Source organism: Pogoniulus pusillus, chromosome 30, assembly GCF_015220805.1.
Source record: "Pogoniulus pusillus isolate bPogPus1 chromosome 30, bPogPus1.pri, whole genome shotgun sequence".
Classification (NCBI taxonomy): Eukaryota; Metazoa; Chordata; class Aves; order Piciformes; family Lybiidae; genus Pogoniulus; species Pogoniulus pusillus.
This window is the reverse complement of record NC_087293.1, coordinates 3,639,139-3,648,195: the sequence shown is the minus strand read 5'-3', so window position 1 is coordinate 3,648,195 and position 9,057 is coordinate 3,639,139. Positions and strand designations below refer to the sequence as shown.

Here is a 9,057-nt window from a genome sequence, read left to right as displayed (position 1 = left end):
CGCCGCGCCCAGGCGCTTCGTGCCGCCCCTGGCCGTGCCGGCACCGGTCTGAGGCGCTGAGCCCCTCTGCCGGACCGGCGTGCCCCCGCCGAAGGTCTTTGTGCGTTGTTGTTGTTGTGCTGTTGCCGAGGCGCTGCCCGTCAGCCCTCGCGGCATGGCGGCGGCCGCCGCGCGGCTGGGCCCAAGATGGCGCCCACGGGCGTGAGGCAGCGGGGCCGGGCGGGAGGCAGCGGGGCCGGGCGGGAGGCAGGCGCTGCTCCGGCGGCTTCGGGCACGGCGCGCTTGGGGCGCAGCGGCCCCCGCGCGGGAGCAGCGGCAGCGGCCAGGGGCAGCCAGGAAAGGGGGGAAAAGACAGCAAAGAGGCCCCCTCGGCCCCGCGGCTCTTGCCGCCGCCCGTGGGTGACGCCACAGCCCCGCCCCGGGCGCCCGGCAGCAGGAAGCGCGGGGCCGGGGGGGGCTCTGGCGCCGGCTGCGGGAGCATGGCCGAGGAGAGCGATCGGTGCGAGCCCAACCGCGTCATGCCTCCCGCGTCGGAGGCTAAAGATGAGGCTGAAGCGGAAGGCAAGGCCGATGGAGGCGGGGGTGACCCGGCGGAGAGCCCCGCAGCCTGCCCCGACGTGTACAGATACATCAAGGGAGACCTCTTTACCTCCGAGATATATAAAGTAGAGATACAGAACCTTCCCAAATACATCGGATTTAACGACGTGAAAAAGTTCCTTGCCAAGTACGGGCTGAGTCCCCACAAGATAAAACTTTTTGGGAAGCAGACCTTCGCCTTCGTGACTTTCAAGAGTGAGGAGGAGAGGGACAAGGCCATGAAAGTCCTCCATGGCGTTCTGTGGAAGGGCCGGCACCTGAGCGTTAGGCTTGCCAAGCCGAAAGCTGACCCCATCGCAAAGAAGAGGAAGAAGGAAGAGGAGATGGAGCGGGGAGAGGTGAAGCGGCCGGCGCCTGCCGCTGCCGCTGAAGAGGAGCCTCTGAGCAAGCAAATAGCGGATGTGGTGACCCCGCTGTGGAACATGCCCTATGAAGAGCAGCTGGCCAAAAAGAAGCAGGAATGTGAACAAGTGCTGCAGAAGCTGACAAAGTAATTCCTGTTTGTAAAGCTACTGTAATGTTTACAAGACTTGGCTTATTGTGGGATATAGCTAAATTGCCCTCTGTAACGAAGTTAGAGGTAGGTCAAAACCCGGATCGCCTGGGAACATAAATAAAAGATAATCTGTGATAATAACACTTGAGAACTGCTCCAGCCGGCAAAAAAAAAACCCACCCCGAGTTTGCTATTGCTGTTCTTGCACCAGCCTTGAAATACCCGTAAATGAAGAGATAATATTTTAAGGGCTGTTGTACCAAAGGCCTAAGAGGGAAGATGTTTGGTCCTTAAAAAGGAAAAAAGAATACTGTCGAAGGGTGTAAAATAATCTGTAAAGATGGTAAATTACTATTAGGATTTTCTCTTTTAAAATCCACCTTCATTTTTTGTGCCTAGTCTTTGTGGATCAAAGTATCAACCACTTCTGTCTCTTGCCTTATTACTTACATAGGTAGAGCTGGCGTTCTTTTCCTGCATGGGTTCGTTGAGAACTCTAGTGCTTACCTTTATAACTGCTAGTAACTCTTACTTTTCCAGGTTATAGTTCTTACAAGGTTGGGAGGGGAGTAAGTAAGCCTGCTAAAAATCTTTTCTCAAAGAAACGATCTGATGATCTGATATTTTTATGCCCTGTACAACACCACCACCACCCCCGTCTTTGTGCAGCTGTTAACCTCACTTCTTACAAATGTGTACTTTACAATTCTCGTTTCTGATTTGGGCAGGGAAATAGGAAATAACAACCGAGCTTTGTTGCCGTGGCTATTCCTGCAGAAGCAGAAGTACAATAAGCTGTGCTGTCCAGTAGAGGGAGTGAAAGCATCACCTCTGCAGGTAATTAATCCTAGGTAAAGTATGGAATGGGGTTAATAAGATTAAATTAATCACTTCCACTTGTAATGAAGAAGACCCATGATGTAAACGCTTCATTGTGTAATGAATGATGAGTTTTAGACATTGGTGCTTTTCCTTTAAGGACTGTGGAAGTACAGAAAGCAGAATGTGATGAGTTTTAGACATTGGTGCTTTTCCTTTAAGGACTGTGGAAGTACAGGAAGCAGAATGTGATGAGTTTTAGACGTTGGTGCTCTTCATTTAAGGACTGTGGAAGTACAGGAAGCAGAATGTGATGAGTTTTAGACATTGGTGCTTTTCATTTAAGGACTGGAAATACAGAAAGCAGAATCTGATGAGTTTTAGACATTGGTGCTCTTCATTTAAGGACTGTGGAAGTACAGGAAGCAGAATGTGATGAGTTTTAGACATTGGTGCTCTTCATTTAAGGACTGGGGAAGTACAGAAAGCAGAATGTAATGAGTTTCAGACATTGGTGCTTTTCATTTAAGGACTGTGGAAGTACAGGAAGCAGAATGTGATGAGTTTTAGACGTTGGTGCTTTTCATTTAAAGACTATGCAGAATAGTCACTGTGAACAGGATAGTCTGAACTTTGAAATGAAGATGCTGTTCCTGCAAGCCTCATTGTAGGCCAGTACAAACATTCTTCAACAGAGGCAATCTATTAACTCATTAAACAAGACTTACTAATACTAGTTCAGTGTTGCTGTTAGTTCTTAAACGTCAAAACCTGTGAATATATTCTGCATGAACTGTGTCCATTTGCAAATACGTTTAACCATATGAGAGCTGAGAAACTTGGCATGTCCAGAGAAATGCTCTGTTAAGTATCTTACCCAACTTTCTTTTAAATCTAGACGGAATATCGCAATAAATGTGAGTTCTTGATTGGGATTGGTGTAAATCAAGAAGACAAAACTGTGGGTTGTCGTCTTGGCAAATACAAGGGTGGTACTTGTGCTGTAGTGGAGCCATTTGATACTATTCACATTCCTGCTATTGCCAAAAAAGTAGTCAAAGCTTTCCAAGACTACATAAGGTGAGCATAAGTGAAATGAGTTACTGAAAAGTTTTGATGCCTTACTCAAAAATAGTGATAAAATTAATCATGGAAAGCTGACTGTTCTTTCTGAGCTTTAAGACCTGAGATATGCCAGTCTCAATTTTCAGTAATTCCTTGATGTTCTCATCTTGAGCCTTCATCAGTATTTTCCTCTTGCTCAGCTTCTTATTCTGAAGTGGAGAGACAGGTACCAGCTAAACACATCTTGCATTACCAGCAGTAAGATGTATAAGTGTACAATAAACAGTGTCTGTTCTTTGAAAGCTTCTTCCACTAGCTGAAAAGAAAGAAAAGGCTTTTTCAAAGAGGAATTTGAATAACAAAGGTCAATTGCTTCTTTGGATGAAGAGAAGAATCATCCTACAATAAAGAATAACCCCAAAGTTGTACACTTAAGCCACAATATTTGTTAGAAAAAGGAAAGCTTTCCTTAAAAGGGAATTCATTCCTCAAAAGCAGAAACAGAAGAGTCATAAAGATGGAAAGTTTGAGCTTGGTACAAAGAACAGCAGTCAACGAAGGCATTATAGGATGTGCCATTCTCAGTGCATTGAGAGGCTGCCCAGGTCCTGCCTGTAATTTTGGGTGGGTTAAAATGGGTAAGGGGACTGTGAGAGTTAGAGAGCAATTCTTTTGCAGTAGGAGATATCTATTAGCCTCACATTTTCTTTTTTTAATTCAGAGTGGAAGTCATTCTTGACAAGTCTGTACTTAACATTTTTCATCACTTGGCATGATGAGCTCCTTTTGTTTCAGTAAAATGTGGAATTGTTAGTGCAAAGAAGTAGTTCTCTGTTGAGTAACTGAGCTTTGTACTTGCAGGTCGACTCCTTACTCAGTTTACAGCCCAGAAACCTATGAAGGTCACTGGAAACAACTCACAGTCCGTACCAGCAGGAATGGCCACATCATGGCAATTGTTTATTTCAATCCTCAGGTATTTAAGTGGATATATAATGTGCAGCCCAGACACAAAGCTTAAATCACTTACATTTGGGTTTATGAATAGTGCATGCAAAAGAGAAGCAGAACAATTACTTGGTAGCTTACCTTACCTTACTACTCCTCTGTGTAGACCAATCTGATGCACAGAAATTAACTAGTCATAATATGCTTGTAGAAGGTGTACACCAAGTCAAGTTTTTAAGTGACCAAGATGATTATCCTCCCTTCTTTCAAATGAAACCTTTAGAAATTAAGTAAAGAAGAGCTAGCTGACCTGAAAATTTCTCTGGCAAGATACTTCACAGAAGGGACAGGAAGGAGTAGCGGCGTTACTTCTCTGTACTTCGTGGAGGAAGGACAAAGGTGAGGGAGTCAACTTTGTTTTGGGTGATTTTGGTGCAACAGAGCAGTAGGTAGCACTTTCACACCATTATTTTGCCTATTTCATAAAAGTAGCAGCAGTGTAGCTAATCTGCTGAACAGTTACTTAACCTTTTCCACAAAAGACTCAGGAAATCTCCTCTAGCATTCAGTGGCTAAAGGCTGGTAGAGTTTCAGTGGGTGAAGCCACTAACAGTTGCTGGCTGTAAAGCTGTACAAACAGCTGGCTATTTACTGTCAACAAGTAACTTCTGCCTCCTTTCTTCCCTATTTCATGTTACTTTTTTTTCTTCATCTGCCCCTCTTCTTCCCCAGAGCACAAGGCTCACACTGTCTTTACCTAGAGACAATGTAGGTCCTGCTGTTGACATCACTGGAGCAGCTGTACATTGCAAGAAAGTAGTCCTAAAAGGATATGGTAAATGTTGGCCCACTCTGAATTACTGCTTAGTATGGAGCAGATTTGAAGATGACTACAGCTCTGTTAAAAATGGTGACAAACACATTTGTCTCTTGTTCTCTTTGTCTTGTTTCCCCATGCCTTGCCCTCTGCCCCAGGAAGTCTCCCAGTCTCGAGGACCTGCCTTTGGAGCACGTGGCTGGAGATAAGTACATATACGAAGAACTTCTTGGCCTGAAATTTAGAATTTCTCCTCATGCATTTTTTCAAGTAAGGATGAGAGGAAGTTGCTAATTTACCTGGACTTGCATTGTTGCCCTTAAGATTGGCTAATGCTGTGTAACAAGATAGTGTATGCTTGGAGCTTTAATCTTCTGCGTATTTGCTGTGATTAAATACCTTGGAGTGTTGTGTTACGTTTGCCTGTAAAACCAGCCAGTGAATGAGTGTGAACTTGCTGGGGGCATGCTAAAGACAACTCTTCCTTCCTTTTTCTTAGTTGAGTCTCATTTGCCTGCTGCTGAGTGGCAGCCATTGCATATATAAAACGTGCAAGATGTAGTTCAGGCATCTCTGCGGTATTAGTTTTTGTTTGCTTTTTCCAAACTTATTTCTGCCCTTCCAACACTTTCAAGCCTCAGCAAGTAGCTTATGTCATTGCAACAGAAGGTATTGGAGTAGGAAAGAAGTGCATTATCACATGGCACCCTAAATACATGGAAGCTAAACTATATTTTCTGTTATTTGCCAGAGATAATAGACATTAAGTCATGTTATCACTGGAACATAGGTAACAAAAAAAATACTGCTCAGAGTGGAACAAGACTTATGGAAGCCTGATCTGGTAGCAAGTGCCAGTCTAGGTCAGGTGTGTGTGATCTGATCTGAGGTGTGAAGCTCATTTGTTTCTTAGAAACAAAAAAAAGAGACAGATGCTTTCCTAAGACTCATTCAAGCACATTCACTGCTGATGGGAGAGGCAGACCCATCTGAAATGCAATTTCACAGGTGAACACGCAAGCAGCAGAAGTGTTGTATACTGCCATTAGGGAGTGGGCACAGCTGAGCCACAAGAGCACTGTACTTGACATTTGCTGTGGTACTGGAACTATTGGGATTTCTTTGGCAAAGGTGAGTAATTTCTCTTCCAGAATATAAGCCACTTTTAACAGATGTAGCTCTTTAGTCGTGCATACAGTGAAAGACTGCACTTGGTGCATGTGAAGTGCAACACACACTAATTTTTTTAGCTCATTTCTTGTTAAAACAGTCTGCAAACAAATTATTATGAAAGCTCATCACTGTATTGGGCAGCCCAAATGATTTTGAAACTAATTCAGTCAAAAGAGGCAGTAGTTCTGTAGCATAGCCAAAACTGACTAAAGCCTATCAATTTAGCTTGGGCTTTCTCAGAAAGCTTTGGACACGAATAACCAATGATTTCTTACACAATTTAGAGAGTAGAGCTTGCTAGACCATAGACTTCTGGCCCCTGACAGACTTCAATTGTGCTGGTGTCTTTTAACATACAAGTTGGGATTTATCAGCCTAAAAAGTCCCTATTTATTTGCACAGGTCCCTTCTCAGCCTTTTTTTCTGGCTGCCAGGCAGTAATTCTCTGACCAGGTAGTAGTCAACATTCATGTATAGTAGTTAAGTGCTGATGCTGTGAACAGTGCTTACAATCACATACCATATGTCTTTCTCCTTTGATTCCATAGCAAGTAAAGAAAGTGATTGGAATTGAACTCTGCCAGGAAGCTGTGCAGGATGCCAAAGCGAACGCCCAGATGAACGGTTAGTTAAACTGAAACGCAGAGATCAGTTGGTTAAGGAGCAAGGTGGTTGTGTAGCTCGTTTCTCATTATCTAAGCAGCTTGGAATTACATGTTGTTGATAGTAATCTTGTCCCTTCTAAACATTTAATCTCCTTTGAAAACAAACACCATGTTAGTCTGTGAGATCAGTTTTCCTTTTGACTAACAGCTTGGGCTTCTTCCCTCCAAAAATACAGTATTCCAGTGTAAAAGTGAGATGAAGCCACAGTTAGCCTCATATCTGTTTTTTGGTGGGGTTTTGCTTTTGGAAGAAGCTCAAGTTACTGTTACTTAAATGCTCTAAAGTAGCAGAGATTGTGTAAACGATACTGAGTTCAGGGCAGTCTATAACAGTTTGTAGTTTATAAGGCATCCAAACTTAGCATCCACTTTGAACTTACTGAAAGATGCTTTGACTAGGTAAGAACTCTGATAACATCTTTTCCTTTTTTTACAGAACTGGATAATATTGAATTTCACTGTGGGAAAGCTGAAGATATTGTTCCATCCCTGATCAACCTATTAGCAAATCAGGAGCTGATTACTGTTGTAGATCCACCACGAGCAGGGCTGCGTAAGTTCACCTTCTCTTTCAAATCTCTTCTGATTGGTGTTTGGTAGTGAACCTAAGGAAATGCCAATGGAATAAATTAAGCAGGAGGCTTCAGGTGCAGCTTCAACAGCTGGATAGTGCAATAGGTTTTGTTCATGCTGGAGGATAACCTGGAGTTCTTGTGCAAGTCTGTTGCTACATACAGAACTGGTAAACAGCTTGTTTTCATCATCTAGATTCCAAGGTAATTCTTGCCATTAGAAGAGCTGAACATCTAAAGAAGCTTATCTATGTGTCCTGCAATCCCAGAGCTGCAATGAATAACTTTGTGGAGTGAGTATGTCTTGCATTAAGTTGACTTAGCATATTCACTAAGAAGAGTATGTGTTTCCTGGGGAGGAGGACTGTTGTTGGCTTTTTATTTGGGAGGTTTACTACTCACCAGAAACAGCTCATAGCTGCTGCACAGCAAGCTTGGAAGTGCCCTAAGTGATAATGGAAGTATTTGGGGTGGCAAATAACTCAGAGAATAAAACCTATCCTTAGAAAAGCAGGAGTGCTGGACAGAGCACTAGAATAGTAATAGTTCTTCCTTCCTTTCTCTCCCATCAAGCCTTTGCCGGGCCCCTTCCAACAGGGTGAAAGGAGCTGCTTTCCGCCCTGCTAAAGCAATGGCTGTGGACCTCTTCCCTCAGACCAGGCACTGCGAGTTACTGATATTCTTTGAAAGGGTTGAGTATGCAAATGGAAGCTCTGCTGAGGCAACAGCTGATGCTGCCCAAGTCACAGCAGCAGGATACACCTCACAGTGCTTGGATGGCACTGACCCATCTACCACTGATGTGAGCCAGGCAACGTCTGTAGCTGTAGATACTGCACCTGAAGAGAGAGAATCAACCTGACTCCTGAGAGGCAGTTTCCAGAACCCACTCCTGCTTGTTAACTTCTTCAGGACCATTATTTCTGTAACATCCAGGTAATAAATCTCTTTACAACAGAGTAGTTGCAAGGTTTCTTCATCAGACCAGTCTGAATTAATTTGCATGCTGTAGTATTAGGCCATATCCTGCTTTTCTTCTCCTGCCCTTAGTATTTCACTCAAGTGAATTTCCCCCTCTGTGCAGTGGTCTTGGTCTTTAAACAGTTGAAAGAGCTTCAGGTAAAGTATTCCACAACTACATTCATGCACAACTCTGACACCTAGGCTGCCTTTTAATGCACACCACACCTAAAGGGGCAGAAAATGGCTGCAATTTATCAAGAGCTAAGCCCTGTAACAACCTCTGCCAGAAAGAAGAGTTGTAGCTATTGAAAACACTTCTAAAGGGAACAGATACCAGGTTGACCCTCAGCAGAGGGAAGTCATAGAATCAAGTCAGGGTTGGAAGACACCACAAGGATCATCTAGTTTCAGTCCCCCTGCTGTGGGCAGAGATACCCTACCCTAGAGCAGGCTGGCCAGAGCCTCATCCAGCCTAGCCTTAAACATCTCCAGGGGTATGGCCTCAACCACCTCCCTGGGCAACCCATTCCAGGCTCTCACCACTCTCATGGTGAAGAACTTCCTCCTCCCATCCAGTCTTAGTCTCCCCATCTCCAGCTTTGCTCCATTTCCCCCAGTCCTGTCACTACCTGATAGCCTAAAAAGCCCTCCCCAGCCTTTTTGTATGCCCCCTTCAGACACTGGAAAGCCACAAAAGGGTCACCTCAGAACCTTGTCTTCTCCAGACTGAACAGCCCCAACTCTTTCAGGATGCTCCAGCCCTCTGATCATCCTTGCAGTTCTTCTCTAGACACTCCAGCGCTCTACATCCTTCTTGTAATAGGGCCTCCAGAACTGGATACAGTACTTCAGGTAGGGTCTCGCCAGAGCAGAGTAGAGAGGGATAATCACTTCCCTTGGACCTCCTGGCCACACTTCTGGTAGCCCCCTGGGGTGCAA

At 44.5% G+C, this 9,057-nt stretch overlaps 1 protein-coding gene across 1 annotated transcript; it reads left to right on the top strand.

The window, feature by feature from the left end:
• The first annotated feature begins 396 nt into the window (after nt 1–396).
• On the top strand, nt 397–8,112 carry TRMT2A (tRNA methyltransferase 2 homolog A). The gene is made up of 11 exons (XM_064168415.1): nt 397–1,090; nt 1,825–1,933; nt 2,814–2,995; nt 3,842–3,956; nt 4,212–4,327; nt 4,904–5,015; nt 5,754–5,876; nt 6,467–6,542; nt 7,020–7,136; nt 7,352–7,448; nt 7,729–8,112. Exons 1-11 carry the CDS (start codon nt 480–482, stop codon nt 8,015–8,017), a joined length of 1,947 nt encoding a protein of 648 aa, XP_064024485.1. The 5' UTR covers nt 397–479; the 3' UTR covers nt 8,018–8,112.
• Nucleotides 8,113–9,057: the final 945 nt, after the last annotated feature.

Coding starts and splice junctions, on each gene's coding strand:
- TRMT2A (XM_064168415.1), top strand. CDS start 480: ATGGCCGAGGAGAGCGATCGGTGCGAGCCCAACCGCGTCATGCCTCCC. Junction 3,957..4,211: donor TTGTTTATTTCAATCCTCAG/GTATTTAAGTGG, acceptor TGAAACCTTTAG/AAATTAAGTAAAGAAGAGCT. Junction 7,137..7,351: donor TCCACCACGAGCAGGGCTGC/GTAAGTTCACCT, acceptor TTCATCATCTAG/ATTCCAAGGTAATTCTTGCC.